At 72.5% G+C, this 20,121-nt stretch overlaps 5 protein-coding genes across 5 annotated transcripts; 4 read left to right on the top strand and 1 right to left on the bottom strand.

The window, feature by feature from the left end:
* Positions 1 to 692: 692 nt before the first annotated feature.
* AURANDRAFT_65652 (hypothetical protein) lies at positions 693 to 5,651 on the bottom strand (the record flags this gene model as incomplete). Its single annotated transcript, XM_009040615.1, has 4 exons — positions 693 to 2,118; positions 2,788 to 3,414; positions 3,626 to 5,463; positions 5,529 to 5,651. The coding sequence occupies 4 exons, from the start codon at positions 5,649 to 5,651 to the stop codon at positions 693 to 695; spliced, it is 4,014 nt and encodes a 1,337-aa protein (XP_009038863.1).
* Positions 5,652 to 6,628: 977 nt separating this feature from the next.
* On the top strand, positions 6,629 to 7,366 carry AURANDRAFT_29330 (hypothetical protein; the record flags this gene model as incomplete). The annotated part of the gene is made up of 1 exon (XM_009040763.1): positions 6,629 to 7,366. One exon carries the CDS (start codon positions 6,629 to 6,631, stop codon positions 7,364 to 7,366), a length of 738 nt encoding a protein of 245 aa, XP_009039011.1.
* Positions 7,367 to 16,005: 8,639 nt separating this feature from the next.
* AURANDRAFT_17754 (hypothetical protein) lies at positions 16,006 to 16,248 on the top strand (the record flags this gene model as incomplete). The annotated part of the gene is made up of 1 exon (XM_009040764.1): positions 16,006 to 16,248. A coding segment is annotated over one exon (243 nt), but the record flags the coding sequence as incomplete, so codon positions are not given.
* Positions 16,249 to 16,293: 45 nt separating this feature from the next.
* Positions 16,294 to 16,551, top strand: AURANDRAFT_16500 (hypothetical protein; the record flags this gene model as incomplete). Its single annotated transcript, XM_009040765.1, has 1 exon — positions 16,294 to 16,551. A coding segment is annotated over one exon (258 nt), but the record flags the coding sequence as incomplete, so codon positions are not given.
* Positions 16,552 to 17,356: 805 nt separating this feature from the next.
* Positions 17,357 to 17,560, top strand: AURANDRAFT_8465 (hypothetical protein; the record flags this gene model as incomplete). The annotated part of the gene is made up of 1 exon (XM_009040766.1): positions 17,357 to 17,560. A coding segment is annotated over one exon (204 nt), but the record flags the coding sequence as incomplete, so codon positions are not given.
* Positions 17,561 to 20,121: the final 2,561 nt, after the last annotated feature.

Raw genomic sequence — 20,121 nt, 5'->3', positions numbered from 1 at the left:
GGGCACGGCCACGGAGGCCTCCTTCCACCTCCTGGCGACGCGCATGCAGGCGCGCGCCGCCCGGGAGCTGCCGGGCCTCGTCCGGCTGCCGAACGACGTCGCGGAAAAAAAGGCGTGGCGCGCGCAGCGGACGCTCCGCGCGCTGGCCGCCATGCTCGGCGACTTCTGCGCCATCTTCGAGGAGGTCCACGCGTCCGTGGACAAGGCACTGTTCTACGACCGCTACCGGCCCCTCCTCTCGGGGTCCTGGGACGCGCCCCTGGCGTGCGAGGCTTTGGACGGGTCCGTGTTTCACGTCCGGTCCAAGGGCCCGTCCGCGGGGCAGTCGACGATCTTCCTGCTCCTCGACATCGCCCTGGGCGTGGCCCGCGACGACTCGGAGCACGGCGCCTTCCAGCGCGACATGCTCGCCTACATGCCGCCCGCGCATCGGGCGCTCGTCGACGACTACGCGGACCGCTTCGCGGCCGCGGGCCCGCTCGCGAACCTCTGCCGGCGCGGCGTCCTGCGCCGGGACCGCGACGCCTGCGTGGCGACCCTCGCGAAGCTCCGGAGCTTCCACCTCGGCGTCGCGAGCGACTACCTGCGCCGCGCGGACAAGGGCACCGGCGCGTCGGACTTTCGCTCCATGCTCCGCGACGGCATCGCGCGGACCAAGGGGCAGAAGGCCGCCTAGGATACTTTTTTGGTAATTAGACCGCGACCTCGATGCGGAACGCCTCGACGACGGCGTCGCCGGCGCCGGCGTAGACCGTGAAGACGTCGCCGCCCTCCGGCCTGACGCCGTCGGAGTAGACGACCCGGTCCGTGAAGCCCGCGAGCTCCCAGGGCAGCGCCGCGTAGACGAGGGGCTCGGGCGCGCGCGCGAGCACGGCGAAGTCGTCGCCGTCGAGGATGGCCCAGCCGAGCGCGCAGCGGCCGAACCACGGCAGCGGCGCGGGATCGTCGACGGGCCAGAGCTGGTCCACGTTGTACAGCAACAGCCAGCTGCCGTCGGAGAGCCGCTGGGGCGCCGGGCCCGCCGACAGCGTCGCGTCGTCCCAGGAATCCGGGCGCGTCTCCAGCAACGGCCGCTCGTAGGTCCACGACGCGAGGTCGTCCGACGACACCAACGACAGGTTCGCGCCGCGGAGCTCGCCGAAGGTCGCGACGGCGTAGGCCTTCGTCGACGACGACGCGTCGGGGAAGAAGACGGCCGTGCCGCAGTCGTTGGCCAGCGTCTCCTCGACGGCGACGCAGTTCGTCCCGTTCGCCGCCGAGAGCGCCTTTAGCGCGCCGCCGTCGAAGGACCAGCGCTGGTGGCCGACGTCCTCGTCGCCCGGCGCGTGGCACGCGTAGAGGCCGACCTTCGGCCCCACGCCGTGGTCGACGTCGAGGCACTGATTCGTGCCTTGGACGCGCAGCTGCTTCGTCGCGGCGTCGAAGGTCCACGCCGACGCGGCGCCGCAGGCGACGCGGCCGACGGGCCGCGACGCGTCCGGGCTGCCGCTCAGCGACAGGCAGTACCCGTCGGCGCCCGCGATGCGGCCGTCGGTCCCCAGCGTCCAGGTCTGCGCGCCGTCGCAGGTCGCCAGCGCCGCCGCCTCGAGGAAGGGCGACCCGTCGGCGTTCTTCAGGCCGAGGAACATGGGCCCGCCGGCGACGCGCCGCCAGCTGCCGGCGTCGTCGGGCGTGGTGGTGCGGCTCAGGAACGTGTGGCGGCCGGGGTAGCTGTCCGTGGCGAGCTGGTACGTGAAGAAGGACTCGTCGTCGCTCCAGCCCGCGCGCGGGTCCGCGCCCGCGTTGACCGACCCGGCGTCGTCGAGCAGGTGGTCGACGGTCGCGCGCGGGTACGCCAGGCCCGCCCCGTCGGACGCGGGAATGAAACCGACGGCGTTGTAGCTGGAAGTGTTCGGCGCCGTGATGACGCGGAAGAAGAGGCCGCCGCCGGGGCTGTCCGCGAGGGGCAGCCACGATGGGTTCAGGATGTAGGGTGCCCACGAGGTGTTTTCCGCGAAGGAGAGCAGCGGGCCGCCGGCGAGACTTCTGTTCACGACCGTCACTTCGTAGGCGCACGCGAGCGGCGCGAGCCAGAGCACGAGTCGAGCCATGCGATTCTGAAGCAGCCCGAGCCAATAGCTGAAGCAGCCCGAAGCTGGTGTTGATGGTACTTGAGTAAAGATGCCGGCACTGATGCCGGCCGAAAAAGCTGCCCGTCGTCTATCTCCGTCGTCTGGGCCGCATTACTCGAGCATTACGTAGCATTACAGCCCCATCCATGCTGCAGATCGCGAACCGGCGGCGCAGGCAGAGCGCGGCGGCGCGCGCGTCCAGCACCGCGAAGTACTTTCGCGGACCGAAAGCGCCGGGGGCTCCGGTCCGCAAAGACCCCAAGAAGAAGAGGCGTCCTCCGGGCGCCTACGCCGGCGACAGCGAGCACTTTCCGGCCGTCGAGGACGAGGACGCCGTTCTCCCCTTGGCCCTCGCCGTCGACGACGGCGGCGCGGGCGACGACGGCGGCGCGGGCGTCGACTACGCGCTCCCAATGGCTGTCGCTGTCGCGGCGGACAGCGCGCGCGAGCCGCTCGCCACCGCGCGGGCGGCGCCGGCGGAGAGCGCCGAGGTCGCCGCGGAGGAGCGCGCCGAGGCCGCCGCGGAGGACGCGGAGCGCGAACCGCTGCCGGCGCTCCCGGCCCTGGTCGCCGCGGACTCCTGCGTCGCCGCGCCGGCGATGTCCCTAGAGCACACGGCCGCGGGGAGCGGCTGGGCCGCCGCGCGCGTACGACAGCCGAGTAGCTGACTAGTTACAAATCGAATTCCGCGTGTCCCCCACCCCCTGGTGGCGCCTCCGGCGGCTCCTCCAGCTCTGGTGCACCACGTGGTTCCGTCGGCGCCTCCGGCTCCGCCGGCTCCGCCGGCGGCTCCGGCGCCTCCGGCGGCGCCGGGACGACGCGCGGGGCCGGCGGCGGCACGTAGGCGACGTCGTCCGGCTCGGCGTCGTCGGTGCCGCCGTAGAGGACGGGCTCGGCCTGCCCCCGGAGCTTGCCCCCCAGGAGCGGCGCGGCGGCGTCGTCGGGCGCCGCGCCGTCCTTGGCGGCCCGGGCGCGCGTCGGCGTCGCCGCCTCGTCCTCGTCCGCGTACGCGTCCGCGTCGACCTCGAGGCCCGCGCCGACGCCGACCTCGACGTCCTCGGGCTCGTCGGGCACGGCCTCGAGGTCGTCGAAGAGGGGCTGGCGGTAGAGGAACGCGTCGAAGGTCGCCGCGATGCGGTCGCCCAGCGTCTCCGGCCGGCCGCGCGGGTCCGGCGCGGGCGACGCGGGCCCGCCGCTCAGGAGCACGCTCAGCCGCTTGCGCCGCGCCGCCGGCGCCGCGCCCGCGGGCTCCCGCAGCTCGTGGTCGTGGCCCAGCGCGCTCTCGACGGACGCGGCGTTGCACCTGTGCCGAATTCAACCACTGGTTTGGGTGGTCCTGACCAAACTTCAGAATTCTCTAGCTCGATCAAATCGAAGTCGATTCGGCTGATTTTTGGACGAATCGATTGCTCTCGTCGAGTTCTCGAAGCACAGCCGAAGAGGTTGCGTCGAAACGGTCGCATATGCGCACATTGAAGTCGGGTTGAAGATTTGAATTCGGCGCGGCGTTGCACGACTTCTCGAAGCCCGCGAAGACGTAGGTCTGGAAGTAGCGCGTCGCCAACGGCAGCAGCAGGGTCAGCCCCGCGGCGCCCCAGGCGCGCTTCAGCATGAGGTAGGCCACGAGCGTCAGCTGCGTCGCCACGAGGGCCCCGAGAAAGCGCCGCATGGCCGGGAAGAAGAAGATGCCGCCCGTTTCGTATTGGGGCACGTAGACGTGCATCGCGTTGTGGCTGTAGACGAGGTACGCCGCCGCGAAGAAGCAGGCGGCGAACGGGAAGATCAGCGGCGCGATGACGGCGAAGAGGAAGGCCATGACCAGCACCATGAGCGTCGTCGTGTAGACGTTGCCGTAGGGGAACTCGGGCCGCAGGAACAGCGCGGACTTGCGGTCCCGCGGCGTCAGCGCGCCGCCCGCGGCCAACCGAATGCCCCGGAGCCGCAGCCAGGGCGCGACGCGGCTCAGCTCGAACGGGAGACCCACGAGCGTCTTGATGAGGATGAGCTCCACGAAGTAGACGGACACCTGCGGCATCGAGCCCCCGAGTAGTCGCAGGAACGTCTCCGGCTCCTCCATGATCTCCTTGGCCGCGTCGAAGATGGACCCGGCGATGACCGTGAACCACAGGTTGATCATCTGGAGCAGGAAGTTGCGGTGGAGCACCGAGAGCTGCGCGGACGACTTGAGCTTGCGCCGCTCGTACTTCTTCGCGACGTTCTCCAGCGAGATGGGCATGACGGCGAGCGCGATCGACACGAGGCCCACGGGCCCCAGCGTCGTCACGTAGCCCACCACCGCGCGCTGGATCGGCGGCATGTGCTCGGACCGCGGCGCGAAGCCGAGCTTTACGAGCGTCCGATAGCTCGAGATCGCGTAGCAGATGGAGATGTAGAACGACCAGTACAACGCGATCATGTAGACGAACCCATCCGCGAATAAACGCCGCGTCTCGCCGGCCTCGAGGGACTCGGCGACGTTCTCCCAGATGACGTCGCGCCGGTCCGGCGGTAAGGGGTGCGCGACGGCGCCGTGGGGCCGCGGCGCGAGCTGCATGTGGCGCGCGAGCGCCGCGGCCGTGAAGTCCGTGAAGGTCACGAAGCCCGTGCTCGAGTGGCGCTCGCTACTCGTGAGGCGCCGGGCCGCGCGGCCCGCGGCCTCGCGGAGCCGCGAGCCCTCGCGGAGCAGCGACTCGCGCGCGCGCGACGGCGGCGCCGCCGCGTCGTCGACGTCGTCGTTCTCGACCGCCTCCCGCAGCCGCCGCGCGTCGGACGCCGCGTCGTCGACGGACCGGCCGAAGAGCACGGACGACACCGCGTTCTCGAGCGACGCGGACGCGCGCCGCGCGCTCCTCGGCGCCGCGGGCGCGGGCGCCGCGAGAAAGTCCTCGCGCTCGCGGCTCAGCACCGCGTCGGCGCGCTCGAGGTCCTCCAGCGTCCGTCGTCGAACGTCCGCGAAGGCCGCGTTCTGCCCCGCGAGCCGCCCCCGGAGCAGCGGGATGATCTGCTCCTTCGCGGACGCCGCGTCCAGATCGGCGCCCGGCGATATCGCGCAGCACGCGGACCGCGGCCGCAGCCAGGCCGGGCAGAGCCGCTCGAGCGGGTAGGCGCTGTCGCCGACGAGGGGCTCGCGGTCCGTGCGCGACCGCTTGAGCAGCAGGCGCTCGAGGTGGAGCGCGACGGCCTCGCGCTCGCGCTCGAGCCGCGTCAGGTCCGGCGCGTCGACGGCGACGACGGCGCTGTGCACGCGGCCGGGCAGCAGCGCGTCCCAGTGGCGCTTGAGCGCCGCGGACGTGCGCAGGTGCGGCGGCAGCCGCTCGAGCATGCAGCTCCGCAGGGACTGCTCCGCGGCGACCTACGAAACAAGGGGGGGTGAGCTCGCGCCGCGACGGACGCGCGAAAAGAGCGCCGGCGGCCGACGGGGTCCGCGTTCTTCGGCGCCGTCGTGAAGAAGTCCTGCCGCAACTCCACGAGCGCGGCGCACTCGTTGTAGCAGGCCGTGACGGCGTGGGCCGTGAGCAGCGCCATGAAGACCGCGGGCATCCAGAGCCGCGACCGATGGTGCCTGGGCAGGACAAGGGTGCGAAATTCCCAATTTCAAAGGCTCCTCTCTCGGCCATTTTCCGCTCGTTTTGGCTGATTTTTGGACGAGCGATCATCTCTCGGAGCGCTCTCGAAGCGTGGGTGCTGTTTCCGGAACGCGCGCGCGCGGAACACTCACGTTGAAGCGACGTTGAATCACCCTTGTCCTGCCCTGGGCGGTGCTCGGCGATGTTCGCGATCGTGTAGCGGTACCACGAGAAGCGGCCGTAGCCGTAGTGCGACGCGGCCGTGCTGTAGGCCGTGCAGAGCACGGGCGCGCAGACGCAGCTCCCGAAGACGCAGAGCCGCAGGCAGAGGCGCACGAACCGCAGGTAGACGTACATCTCGAGGCCCGCGTGCTTCAGGACGTCGGCGTCCGTCCGCTCGAAGAGCGTCGCGCGCACCCAGTCGAAGGTCCGCACCTCGCCGACGCGCCGCCGGGGCTGGGCGGCGTAGTCGCCGCCGTGCCGCTTGCTCACGGCCTCGACCTCGCCCTCCCAGACCATGCGCGGGCAGAAGATCATGCGCCGCGCGGACCGCGTCCGCCGCTTCAGCTCGAAGAACGTGACGAGCGCCACCGTCGCGAGGAGGCCCGTGAGGCCCACCTGGATGACGTCGGCGAGCGTCAGCTGCTCGAGGAGGTTGCTCAAAAGCACGGCGTCGTCGTCGACGTTGTAGGTCGGCGCGAAGGTCGCGTTGACGTCCTCGTAGGGCGGCCGCCAGGGCATGGCGGTTTTGTTAGGGGAGCGCGCCGCGACGCGACGCGCGCCGGGCTGCGATGCAGCTAGCGCGGCGCGGCGCTCATCTCATGCGATGGGCAGCCTCCATGGGCAGCCTTCGCAGGAATCCTGTTGCGTCATGGATCGAGGCTGGGTGAAAGGTGCCTCAACATCATCAGATTGAGCATTTGTTGACTCGGAGGCTCTCGCGCGCCTGCGATGGCCGACCGCCTGCTCGTCAGTGAGCGGCAGCGGGGGAACCCGCTGCTCAAGCACCTGCGCAACGTCGCCTGGCGCTTCGAGAAGAAGCTCGTGCCCGACTACGTCGTCGGCGAGAAGCACTGCGCCGTCTTCATCTCCATCCGCTACCACCTCCTGAAGCCGTCCTACCTGAGCCGGCGCCTCGCGGAGCTCAAGGCCGAGACCTGGCGGCTGCGCGTCCTGCTGTGCCACGTCGACCTCGACGACGCGGCCAAGGCGCTCCACGAGCTCAACGTGCTCGCGGTCAAGGCGGAGTGCACGCTCATCTTAGGCCACAGCGACCGCGAGTGCGCGCGCTACCTCGAGTGCTTCAAGGCCTACGAGCGCAACAGCGCGGCGTGCATCAAGGACAAGGTCGACGGGACGCACCACGCGCAGCTCGCCGACGCGTTGACGACGATCAAGCCCGTGAACAAGACGGACGTCGCGACGCTCGCGGGCCGCTTCGCGACGTTCCGCGACCTGCTCAGGGCGCCCGTGGAGGAGCTCCGCGACGCGCCGGGCCTCGGCGACAAGAAGGTCGCGCGCCTCTACGACGCGTTCCACGTGCCCTTCTCCCAGGCGGCGAAGCGGAAGCGCGACGCCGCGCGCCGCGCCGCGGACGACGCGGCCGTCGACGAGGCCGGCGAGGAGGCGCTCGACGCCCTCGACGCGGCGGAGGCGAAGCGGCCGCGCGCCGACGGCGACGTAAGCTAGGCCCGTTAGTAGGAGAGCTGGATCACCGCCCCGGGCCGCGCGCCCGGCGGCACGACGAACTCGACGGCCTGGCCGCGCGGGTCGACGACGGAGAGCCGCGACCCCGGGGCGGCGCCGTTCGGGATGCGCACGAGCATGGCGCGGCCGCCGCGCCGGTTCGCCGCCGTCGCGTGGGCGTTGCCGAAGTCCTCGAGCCACTTGTTGACGTGGATGGCGACGGCGTTGACGTTGTGCCACGCGTAGAAGGCGCCCACGACGTAGATGGGCTCGTCCGCGCCCGGCGGCGTCACCTTGGCCAGGTGGCAGACCTTCAGGTCATAGAACACGATGTCCGCCGCGCGGTCGCCGAGGGACGCGAGCACGTCGTCGAAGGTCCGCAGCGCTTTCCGCTTCAGCGACGAGAAGAAGCCCTTGGCCTTCTTCGGCTCCTCGGCGGCGCGCGCGGCGCGGTAGACCTGCTTGAGCGCGTCGCCGTCGAAGGTCGACGTCTCCGGGCGCGTCGCCGACGCCGCGCAGAGGCCCAGGAGGACCAGGTCCGCCGCGCCGGGCCCGAGCACGAGCACGAGGAACGACACCGCGAAGGCCGCGACGACGCCGACCTCCAGCGACCCCGTGCCGTCGAGCTGGAAGACGGCGGACGCGACGTAGGCCGCGCCGACGCCGACGGCGCTGCAGACCATCTGCGTGAAGGACGAGCCCGCGCCGGCCTTGAGCGCCGCGTAGGCCACGAGCACGGCGGCGAGAGACTGCTCCTTCGTCAGCGTCTGCGGCGCTGTTACGGGCGTCGTCGTGCGCTTCGGTGATCTCGCCGTCGACGACATGGCTGTGCGGTGCGCTGCGAGAGGAGGAGACGATGCGTCGGCGCCGGCGCGGCGGAGGGAGAAGACGAGGCTTGCCACAGCTGTACAGGCAACATCTAGTCAACGTTGACACACCCAAGCACGCTGCCCGGCATCGCCGACCTGCGCGGCGTTGCATCGCACTTTTCCTGCGTTCTCGCGCGCCCGTTGCGCGCCGCGGCGGCTCGTCGGCCGCGCTCCACCGGTCGCGGGCACGCGGGGCAGCCTCGCCGGGGCTGCGTCGCCCCCGGAGGACCATGGCGATGGCGACGCTCGCCGCGAAGCGCAGGGAGCGGGCGATCCTCATGGAGCGGAAGCGCGCCCAGCGCGAGAAGGAGGCCGTGAAGCTCTTCGGCGAGGTCGACGGCGGCAGCGGCAGCCTCGACAAGGCGGCGCTGAAGCTGCTCCTGGAGAAGATGAACCCGTCGGACCCGCCGACGGACGACGGCGTCGACTACGTGCACCACAGCATCTTCCCCGAGAACCCCGACGGCCAGGTCGGCGTCTGCCACATGGGCGCCATGAACAAGCACTACCACTACTGGTCCAGCAAGAGCGAGGACGTCGACAAAATTTTCGCGGACCACGACGCGGACAAGAGCGGCTACTTCGACCGCGACCAGTTCAAGAAGGCGCTCGTCGCCATCGAGGAGGCCAACGCGGACAAGCGCGCCTACGACGCGGGCGACTGGACGACGACCATCATCCAACTCACCGACGAGCTCTTCGAGAAGGTCACGGAGTTCAGCGACTGGAACGAGAACGGCCGCATCTCCAAGCCCGAGGCCCTCGCCGCCATGACGCTCTGGTCCGCCATCGCCAAGGAGGAGGCGCGGCGGAAGTCGACGTCCTGCCTTATCGCGTGAGGTCTGCTGATGTTGTTTGTTGGGGCAACGTAGCTGCAAGGAGGCTTGCTAGCTCTTGCCACAAGCTCTTATGGTGAAAACCCAGGCGACATGCGCGTGGCGCTGACCTAACACCAACGCACACAATGTCGGACTGGGCCGCGCAGGAGGCGGCGCTCTTCGGCGGCGGCGCGCCGCCGCGCGCTGCGCCGCGGTCCGAGGCGGCGGCGCGCCGCCAGTTTGTTGGTGATGTCTCAGGCGACGAGTCCTTCGCGCGCGCGCTGGTGGCGGAGGACGCGGCGCGCGCGCGCGCCGCCGAGGACCGGGACCGGGCGCTTGCGCGCGCGCTGTCCGACGCGCCGCCGGGCGACGCGGCGCTCGCGCGCGCGCTCGCGGCGGGCGACGGCGCCGCGCATCGCGCGCGGACCGCGTCGGACGCGGCGCTCGCGCGGGCCCTCGCGGCCGAGGGCGGCAGCGATGCGCGGTCCTCCTCGGACGCGGCGCTCGCGCGGGCGCTCGTCGCTTCCGAGGCGCGGCCCGCGGCGCTGCCCGCGGCGATCGCGCGGCCGCTCGAGGCGGTTCCGGCGGCCGGCGCCTCCGCGCTCCGCCTCGAGCCGCCGTCGGCCTGGAGCGACGCCGCGGCGGAGGCGCTCCTCGAGACCGCGGCGGCGGCGCTCGACGCGCGCTCGTCCTTCGCCGACGACGCCTTCCCGCCGCGGCCCGTGCCCTGCGGCGACGCCGTCGCCGCCGACTGGGCGCGCGGGTCGCGCTTCGCGCCGCGGTCCGGGCCCTGGGGCGCCGGCGGCGGGCCCCGCGCCGCGGACGTGAAGCAGGGTCGGCTCGGCACGTGCTGGCTCCTCTCAGGGCAGGACAAGGGTGATTCAACGTCGCTTCAATGTGAGTGTTCCGCGCGCGCCCGTTCTGGAAAAAGCATCCACGCTTCGAGACCATTCCGAGAGATGATCGCTCGTCCAAAAATCAGCCGAAACGAGTGGAAACCGGCCGAGATCGGAGCCTTTGAAGTTGGGAATTTCGCACTCTTGTCCTGCCCAGGCTCCTCTCCGCGGCGGCGGTCTTGGCGGCGAGCGACGCGGCGACGGTGGCGGCGCTCTTCCCCGGCCAGCCCCACGCGGCGAACAAGCGGGGCTGCTACGTCGTGCGCCTCTGCTGCTTCGGGCTCTGGCGCCTCGTCGTCGTCGACGACTCGCTGCCGACGCTGCGAGGCCGGCCCTGCTTCGCGGGCGTCGACGGCGCGCTCTGGCCCGCGCTCGTGGAGAAGGCCGCGGCGAAGGTCTACGGCGGCTACGAGCTCCTGAGCGGCGGCCACGTGCGGAGCGCGCTCGCGCTCCTCACGGGCTGGCCCTGCGGCGACCACTCGCTCGACCTGCACGACGCGCAGGGCGGGAGCGTCGAGGACAAGCGCGATGTCTTGTGGCTCACGCTGCTGTCGCTCGTCGAGGCGAGGGCCGTGTGCTGCGCGTCCGCGCGGACCGACGCGGCGCGGCTCAACGCCGTGGGTTTGAATCAGCGCCACGCGTACAGCGTCGTCGACGTCGTCGAGCTCACGGACCTGGGCGGGACCGTGAGCCGCCTCGTGCGGCTGCGGGACCCCCACGGCGACGCGCTCCAGCGGTCCTGGGCCGGCGACTGGTCCGCGGCGGACCTCGCGCGGCGGCCCCGGGAACTCGGCGACGCGTTGAGGAGCCGCGGCGCGCCGGACCCGTCGACGCAGTGGCTGTCCTTCGCCGACCTCGAGCGCTACTTCTCGCGCGTGTCCTTCTGCGAGGACCGGAGCGCCTGGGCCGGCGACCTCCGCGCCGCGGCGCGCGCGGGGTTTTCGGTCGCCGCCGCCGGCGCGCCGTGCCTCGCGCTCCGGAGCCGCGCGCGCGCGCCCGCGGCCGTCTGCTTGGAGCGGCCGCGCGCCGACGGGCCCGACGCCTGCGTTTTGGTGCTGCGCGCGTCGCGGCGCGCCCTGCGGCGCGGGCGCTGCGGCGCCGACGCGGTGACGGGCGTCCACGCGGTCGCTTCCGCGGCCGTCGCCGGCGGCGCCGCGACGGCGCTGGGGACCTGGGTCGGCGGCGGCGACGACGACCTCGTCCACGTCGTCGCGCCGCTCTGCCTCGCGCCGTCGGCCGTCGACGTGAATCTCGCGGTGCTCTCGCGCGACGCGCTCGACGCCGCGCCGGCGGTCTTAGAACCCGCGGCTCTCGCGGCCGCGCTCCGCCAGCTCGCGCGCGGCGACGACAACCCGCGCTACTTCCACGGCCTCCGGCTCTCGGCGGCCAAGTGCGGCCTGGCGACGCTGCTCGTCGCGTCGAACGCGAACGCTTCCGACACGGCGACGGTGACGCTCGAATTCACGGAGCTCGCGGGCTGCGCGCTCTCGCGCGGCGCGGGCGCGGTCCGCGTCGTCGACGCGGTCCCGCCGCGGACGGAGCAGCTCCTGTGCGTCGTCGTGCCCACGCGGCCGAGCTTCCGCCTCGCCTACGCGTCGCGCGTCGAGGTCGCGCGGTTCTCGTCCGTCTTCCACGACCCGCCGCTGCGGCCCGGCGACGAGCTCCACCGGCCCGCGGCGTACGGCTAGTAATTTTTTCCGAAGAGACGGTCTGGAAAAAGTCTTCAAAGTTACGAACTCTCGTCGTCGTCGTCGGGGATCATGCGGCACGAGCTCCACCGGCCCGCGGCGTACGGCTAAGTTTTTCTGGAAAAAGCGTTACGAACTCTCGTCGTCGTCGTCGTCGTCGGGGATCATGCGGCACCACGTCGTCCGGTGCGCGTCCCAGCGCGCGCGCGCGACGAGGTCGCCGCAGCGCACGCAGACGACGGAGGAGCCGTCCTCGAAGGCGTCCTGGAGGAGCTCGCTGTGGCCGCCGTCGCCGAGGATCGAGGACCGCTCGAGGAGGTCGTCGCAGACCGCGCGCGCCGCCGCGAGCTCCGCGGCCTCGTCCTCGGTCAGGTCCGGCCGGATCGCCCGCTGCTCGCGCCGCTGGCGCTCGGCGGTCCGCTTCGCAGCGTCAAGCTGGCGCTTCATTACGTCCTCGTCGCCGCCGCTGCCGAGCTTGGCCGCCGCCTACCACATGCGTCGGTAACGATTTTTCATCGTTTTCCCGGTAAAAATCTCTCGAAAACCGTCACGGATGCAGGACGCTGGCCGCCGCGAGCGCGCAGGCGATCGCGCCGTCGCCGTCGCCCTCCGCGAGCTTCGCGCGCGCCGCGTCCATCAACGCGCGGATCTGCGCGGCCGTGTCCGCGTCGACGGCGGGGCCGGCGTCGGCCGCGCCGGGCGGCGCGACGGCGCCGGCGCCCATGGGCCTCGCGCTCCGCCGCGGCTTGGATGTCGGAGCCTTGGCAGGCTTTCGAGCAGTGCGTTGCTGCCGCTTGCGCGTGCGCTCCGCGCGGCCGCTGACGAGCGACGTCGCGACGACGAGGCCGAGCGCGACGAGCAGCGGGAGTAAGGCTACCAGGTAGGCGGCGGATGGTACCTCATTCATATGGGCAGCTCCATCGATTACTCGACTTCAAGTAGCTTCAACGAACGAGCAGTTCGACTCGCTTTTGAAGATCGGCACTAATCCGTTGCGACCCGTCGCGCGGGCTCGACGGCAATCGCGTCGCAAAAAAGCCATCGCAATACGTCGCACGCGGAGTAGCACACTCGCTGCAATACAATCGCAATCGTCGTCGAACCACCGTTTGATGCATCGATCTCAAATGTCGTGGGCCCTCGACCGCCACGCCTACTACTCGAGCGACGAGTCCGACGACGACGACGACTGGTTCGTCGGCTCCTACGAGCCGGGCCTCGACGAGCCGCCCTTCGCGTCGACCGTGCGCGTGGCGCGGGACCGCGCCGGGAGCTGGTCGTCGCAGCGCGACGGGTCGCCGCCGCGGGACGACGCGCCCGCGGACGGCCGCGTCGTCCGCGTCGTGCTCGGCCCCGCGCGCGCCGTCACGGACTCGGAGTCCGACGGCGACTCGTCGCTCGGGTCCCTCGGCGCGTTGCACCTCGACGACGGCGGCGACGACGCCGCGGCGGCCTGGGCGCCGAACCGCGTCGAGCTCGTCGAGTTCGCGGACCTGCAGATGCGGTGGCTGTCGCTCAACGCGCCGAAGCTCATGGCGGCGACGATGGAGACGACGCGCGACGTCGTCATGTACGCCGTCCGCGTGGGCCTCGCGAACGACTTCCGCGACGCGCGGCGCACCGTCTTCGCGGCGCTGCTCGTCGCCGCCAAGTTCCACGAGTGCGAGACGGGCCGCGCGCTGATGGGTCTGGTCGTGGAACTCGCGGGCGGCCGCTTCGACGCGCGCGAGATCCGCGCGACGGAGATGCGGCTCCTCGCGGCCCTGGGCTGGGACGTCCGCGCGGCCTCCGTGGCCGGGCGGCCGAACCGCGAGGACGCGTGGTGCTGCGTGTCGCCCGGCTCGACGCCGTCGTCGCGGTCCTTCGACGCCTACGAGTAGACCGGCGGTAGCCGTCGCCCGGCGCGATTAGCCCGGAGAGAAAGAACCCTAAGAATCACCGCGTGCTTACGACACGGCGGTGGCCCGGAGCGCGAACTTGAGCTGGTTCGCCATGGCGTCCAAATCCGCCTTCCGGTCCTCCGCGAGGCGCCGCCGCTGCTTCTCCTTGAACGACCGCGCGTGGACCGGCATCTTCGCGAGCTCTGTGGCGAGCTGGTCCCGCTCGAGGTTGAGGCCCAGCAAGCGCCGCTCCAGGGGCGCGCGCGCGTCGACGGCGTCGCGGTCTCTGTCCGTCGCGAAGGGGCTCCCCGCGGAGAGCGCGTTGTCGTTGCGCCCGAACGCGCGGGCTCGCAGCGGCGCGCCGGCGGTCGTCGGCGACGCCGGCGCGCCGCCCTTGGCGCGGAAGCCGCGCTCCGGCGGCCGCGCGCCCGCGGGCGGCGACGGCGGCGCGGCCGGCGGCTCCGGTGGCGACGGCGCGGGCGGGTCCGGGTCGGCCGGCGCCGGGTCGGCGTGCCACCGCGACGGCTCCGGCTGGGCGTGCCACCGCGATTGTTGTTCCGGCTCCGCGTGCCACCGCGACTGCGGTTCCGGCTCGGCGCGCCACCGCGATTCCGGCTCCGCGCGCCGCCGCGGCGCGTCGTCCTCGGCGTAGCGCGCGAGCGGCGCCGCGGCGGGCCCCGCGTAGGCCGCGAGCGTCGTCGGCCGCGGCGGCTCCGGCGGGCCGCGGTCCGAAACGCCGCGGGGCGGCTCGTCGCGCGGCGGCGGGCTCCGGCTCCGCCCTCTGCGCCGGAGCGCGGCCGCGAGCTCCGCGTGCTTCGCGTTCGCCGCGTTGAGCGCGTCCGCGGCGTCGCCGTGGGCCTCGCGCCAGCGCTCCGCCTCGGCGCGCGCCTCCGTCGCCGCGTCCCAGGCCTTGCCCGACGAGAGCTCCGCGGCCTCGAGCGCCGCCTGGAGCTCGCGGATGCGGCGCCGCGCGAGCCCCAGGTCCGCCGTCTCCTGGCCAAGGCGCTCCGACGTCTCGCGGCAGGCGTCGCGGAGCTCGCGCTGGGCCGCGCGGGACCGCGCGAGCTCGTCCTCGAGTTCCAATTTCGCCGCCTCCGCGTAGCGGAGCGACGCGCTCGCCTGCGCCGCGGACCGGTCCGCGGCGGCCGCCGCGCCCTGGAGCTCCTCGATGCGCGCCTCGAGGCGCGCGACCTCCGGCCGCGGCGCGCGACGGGCCGGCTCCGGCTCCGGCTCCGGCTCCGGCGGCCGCGCGACGACGACGGCGGCGAGCGGCCGCGGTTCCACGAACGCGCCGAGCGACCGCGCCGCGGGCGCCTTCGGCGACGGCGCCGGGCTCGCCTCGAAGCCCCGGAAGCTCGGCGGGCTCGCGGGGGGCGGCGACGCGGGCGCCGCGCCGGGGCTCCCGGGCGGCGACGCGGGGAAGTTGGGCTGGGGAGCCTTCGGCGGGAACGGGCTCGCGACGACGGGGCCGCCCGGCGCGAAGGCCCGGCGGCTCGCCGGCGACAGGGACTTGCGGCTCGCCGGCGACGTCGGCGAGTTGCGCACGCGGCCGAGGGCCGGCTCCTCGGGGCTGTTTTTCACGCGGCCGCGCGCGGGCTCGTCGTCGGCGCCGTCGTCGCCGCGCTCGTCGGGGCTCCGCGGCGCGCGGCCGCGCGCGGGCTCCGGCGACGTCGGGCTGTTGCGCACGCGGCCGAGCGCCGGCTGGTCGCGCGGCGAGTCGTCGGCGGCCGGCGCGTCGTCCGGCGGCGGCGGCGGCGACGTGAGGTCCTCCTCGGCGAAGCCGTGGAGCGGCGTCGCGTCGCGGCGTTGAGGCGTGTCGTCATCGTCGAGGGACGCGACGCTCACGAGCGTCGACGTCGCGGGGAGCGGCTCGTCGTCGCCCTCCAACGGTTCCGCGTCGTCGAACGGTAGGTCGAACGGTAAGAACTCGGAGGAGCCGCGCAGCTCCAGCTCCGATTCGATCTCGTCGTATTCCGACTTCTTCGTGCTGAGCGGCAGGGCCGCGAGCTCGGCCAGAGACATGGGCGCCATATCTCGTTACGCTTCCAACCAAGGCGCCGCTCTTTACGCTTCCAACAAGCCGCCGTTGCTACTCATCGTTTGCCGCCGAGAGGTAACATCTGGTAAACGTCCACTTCACCACGACCTCTTGAATTTCAATACTCGGCCGGGCAGCGTTCCTCCGAGCTCCGCCTGCAAACGCCTCGTCGCCGCAAGCACCGGGCTGCCTTTCAGCTCCGCCTCGTCACCACAACCAGGCAGCCTTCCTCCGCCTGCAAACGCCTCGTCGCCGCAAGCTCCGGGCTGCCTTCCATCTCCGCCAACCGCAAGCACCATGGGCGCCGCCGCCAGCGCCGCGACCTACGACTCCATCGAAGAGGCGCTCCCGAACGCGCCGTACCAGTCCGAGGAGGACGCGAAGAACGAGGGCTACTCGCGCGCCGACATCGAGACCTGGTACGAGCAGAACGTCCTGGGCCACAAGGCCGGCATCGTCCAAGTGTCCGTGGGAAGCAGTGGCAACCGCATCGGCGCGTCCTTCTGGGAAGCGATCTGCCAAGAGCACGGCGTCGACGCGGCGGGCGCGGGCGCCGGTCCCGCGTCCTACTTCAACGAGACGAGCGACGGCCGCTTCGTGCCCCGGTCCGTGCTCGTGCACGCGGACAAGAGCGGCTGCGACGCGACGGTCGCGGCGCCGCTGGGCAAGCTGTTCCGGCCGGACAACCACGTCTACGGCGAGGCGACGGGCGGCAACTGGGCCAAGGGCTTCTACACGTCCGGCGCGGAGATCGTCGACGCCTGCCTCGACGTAGTTAGGCGGGAGGCGGAGCAGTGCGACCGCCTCGCGGCCTTCCAGGTCTGCCACGCGCTCGGCGGCGGCACCGGCGGCGGCTTGGGTCCGCTGCTCCTGACCAAGATCGCGGAGGAGTACCCCGACCGGGTCCTCGCGAGCTTCGCCGTCCTGCCGGGCTCGGCGCTCTCGGAATCGCCGACGCAGCCCTACAACGCGGTTCTCGCGCTCCACCAGCTCATCGAACTGAATAATGCCCAAGGCGCGCACGCGATCCTCTTCGACGCCGACGCGCTCGCGAAGACTGCGAGCCCGGAGGCCGCGGCCGCGCGCGCGATGGCCGACGCGACGGCGCCGTTCCGCTTTCCCTCGGCGTCGTTGAACTGCCCCGCTCCTTCCACCACGCGCTCTGCCCCTGGACCTACGGCCGGCGCCTCCACTTCCTCCTCGCGGGCGCCGCGCCGCCGGGCGTCTCCCCGGCCGCGGCGCTGGACCACCTCTACTGCGAGACGCCCGAGCGCCGCGACCCGGCGAACGACGTCGCGGCGCCGCCGGCCTACGTCGCCGCGGACGACGCGTTCCGGCGGCAGATGCTAGCCGCGGGGCTGCCCGTCGCGCAGTACGACGGCGACGTGAAAGCCGCGACGGCGCGCGTCGCCGCCAGGGCAGGACAAGAGAGCGAAATTCCCAACTTCAAAGGCTCCTTTCTCGGACGTTGTCCGCTCGTTTCGGCTGATTTTTGGACGAGCGATCATCTCTCGGAACGGTCTCGAAGCGTGGATGCTTTTGTCGGAACGCGCGCGCGCGGAACATTCACGTTGAAGCGACGTTGAATCACCCTTGTCCTGCCCAGGTCGCGGCGCTCCTGGCAACGTCCGACGCGCGGCCCGCGTCCAAGCTCCTCGCCGCGGCGCTCTTCGCGCGCGGCCCGCCGTCCGCCGCCGACGTCGAGGCCGAGCTCGCGGCGCGCGCCGACGCGTACGTGCCCACGCGCGCGAAGCTCTTCGACGGCTGGGCGCCGCCGCCGCGCGCGTCGTCAATATCCGGCGCCGTGTCGTCGACGGCCATCGCGAACTCGACGGCGGTGCGCCAGCCGCTCAATCGCGTCCGCGAGCAGATGACCGCACTCTTCCGCAAGAAGGCGTTCGTCCACAACTACACGGGCGAGGGCATGGACGAGATGGAGTTCTGTGAGGCCGAGTCCAACGTGAACGACCTCGTCCAGGAGTACCGCCAGTACGAGGACGCCGAGGCGGTCCTCGACCCGCCGGAGGAGAAGGAGTAAGGTGGATGTTCATTATGCTTGCCACGGCCGTTTAGCGCAAGATAAGCCGTGCGATCCCGCGTCAACGTCACGTCAACAATGAGTTGTTGAAGAGCAGCTCTGAGTCACGCTGCGATGGCTCCTAAAGCGGCGTGTTTTGGCCTGCTCCTGTGGGCGGCGCAGGGCCTCCGGCTGCCGCAAGGCCTCCAGGTCCCCGCGCAAGGCCTCCGGCTCTGCAAGCGCGTCGGCGGCGACGCGCTCGCGCTCGCGCTCGCGACGGCGCCGCTCGCCCAGGCGGCCCAGGCCGCGGCCCCGCCGTCGCCCGCGTCGCTGGAGCTCGTGCAGCGCGCGCTCGACGCGTCGAGCCAGGAGCAGAAGGACGCCGTGCCCCTGCTCGGCAAGGCCATCGAGGCCTGGAAGAAGGAGAAGCTCGCGGACGACGAGCTCGCCGGCCTCTACTCTCTCCGCGCGAAAGCGTACCAGCGCGAGGGCGACGCCCAAAAGGCCGAGGCCGACCTCGCGGCCGAGGTCACGCTCCTCAAGGGCAACAGCGACGCCGATCCCGCCGAGCTGCCGCGCGCGCTCCTCGCGCGCGCGCGCCTCGAGGAGGCGCGCGGCGCGCACGGCGCGGCGCGCGCGGACGCCAAGGCGGCCCTGGCCCTCGACGAGGACCTGCCGAACCTCGAGCAGCGCAACCCCTTCTCCTACGAGCTGCTGGCGCGCGCGTCGGCGCGCGACGGCGACTTCGCGGCGGCGGCGAGGTCCTTCGCGGACGCCGAGGCCGCGCGCCGGCCGCGTCCTCTCCCGACGAGTCGTCGCGAAAAACACCCTTCCTCCGCGTAGGCCCACGACCGCGTCGGCGACGCGATCCGCGCGCGCAACGCCGCCGCGGACCGCGCGCTCGCGCTCTACGCGACGGCGAACGCGGACGCCGTCGCGGAGACGCGGCGCGTCTTCGCCCAAAAGTCGAAGCCCGTGTCGAACAACCCCGACGACGTGCCCCTGCTCCAGGAGCTGTCGCGCAAGGACGCGGAGCTGCACCTCGCGCTCTCCGCGCGGCTCTACGCCAAGGACGACGACCGCACGGACGCGACGGCGCTCTGGCAGACGGGCTGCCTGCGTTTAAAGACCTACGTCGACGACGCGCGGACGCGCGTCGTCGCGGACGACGCGGAAGACCTCGGCAACGACCAGCGCACAAAAGCGAAGAAGAACCGGGCTTTGGCCGACGCCGCGCGGTCGCTGGCCGCCGTGTCCGTGGGTCTGGACCCGGCGAACCCCTACGTCACGCAACGGACGGGCCAGAACTTTTTATGGTACGAGTTCGAGGCCGACGGCGCGGGCCAGGCGGGCGAGGACTACTCGCCCAGGGGCGACGCCAAGGTCAAGCGGCGCCGCGTCGGGTCGACGGCCTACGACGCGACCTACGGCAAACTGGCCAAGGTCGACGCGGCCCTGAGCTGCGACGCGTTCACGTCCGAGGCCTGGCTCGCCGCGAACCGGCCCGAGTGGCCGCCGGAGCTCCGCGGCGACGCGCAGAAGTTCGCGTCCCTCGCGCCCAAGGCCGTCGACGTCGAGCTGCCGAGCGCGGCGCCCATGACGCTGCCCCCGAAGCCCAACCCGCTCGTGAAGGCCGTGCGGGGGGCGCTCAAGTAACACGTGTCGAACCTTAGATCTCCGCGCTCGTACTGCGGGGCTTCGGCGCGGGCCGCGCCTGGTCCCGGAGCCTCGGCGCGTTCGATTTCAGGTTGAGCGTCTCCAGCAGGGACGCGCCCGCGGCGCAGGCGATGCCCGTCACGACGGCGGGCACGCAGCAGACCATCATGGTGCCCCACGCGGCCGTCGACGCGCGCTCCGCGTGGGGCGGCGGCGGCGGCGCGGCCGCCGCCGTCGCGGTCGGCGCGGACACGACGACGTCCTCCTGGAAGGAGTAGCGCGTCCGCGCGCTCGCCGTGCGCGGCGACAGCGGCTCGCCGAGGATCTCGTGGCGGCTGTCCACCGTGACCTCCCACTCGGACGCGACGGCCGCCTCGTAGACGCTGTCCTCGTCGGAGGCGACGGTCGCGGAGTCGTCGTCCTCGGCGCCCGCGGCCTCGGGCGCGCGCGGCGGCTGCTCCGGCGGCCGCGGCGGCGACTCGCGCGGCGGCGACGCGCGGTCGCCGCGCGCGTAGTCGACGACGCCGCCGCGGCGCTCGGGCGACGTCGCGTCGTACGCGCCGGGCCCCGGCGCCTCGGACGCGGCGGCGTAGACGAAGGGGTCGGAGAAGCGGCGGTGCGAGCTCGGCGCGAAGGCCGCCGTGCCGCGCGGCGACGGCGCGGGCGACGAGGTCGGCGCCGGCTTGTCGGGGACGATGCGCTGGCCGTCGTCGACCTTGGGGACCGCGTCGTCGATTTTCGGCTTCGGCGCGTGGTGCTTCGCGTTCTCCTTGACGAAGTTCTTCTTCGGCGACTTGCGGCCCATCGCTTCGCCGTGCGGGACGTCGAGGAGCGCGGCCGCCCGGGGCTCGGGTCGAGAACGTTTTCGAGGACCACGACGGGCCCGGGTGGGTCTC

Source organism: Aureococcus anophagefferens (genome assembly GCF_000186865.1).
Source record: "Aureococcus anophagefferens unplaced genomic scaffold AURANscaffold_16, whole genome shotgun sequence".
NCBI classification, from domain to species: domain Eukaryota; class Pelagophyceae; order Pelagomonadales; family Pelagomonadaceae; genus Aureococcus; species Aureococcus anophagefferens.
Note: the sequence above shows the minus strand (reverse complement) of the source record. Positions and strands in the feature narration are given on the sequence as shown.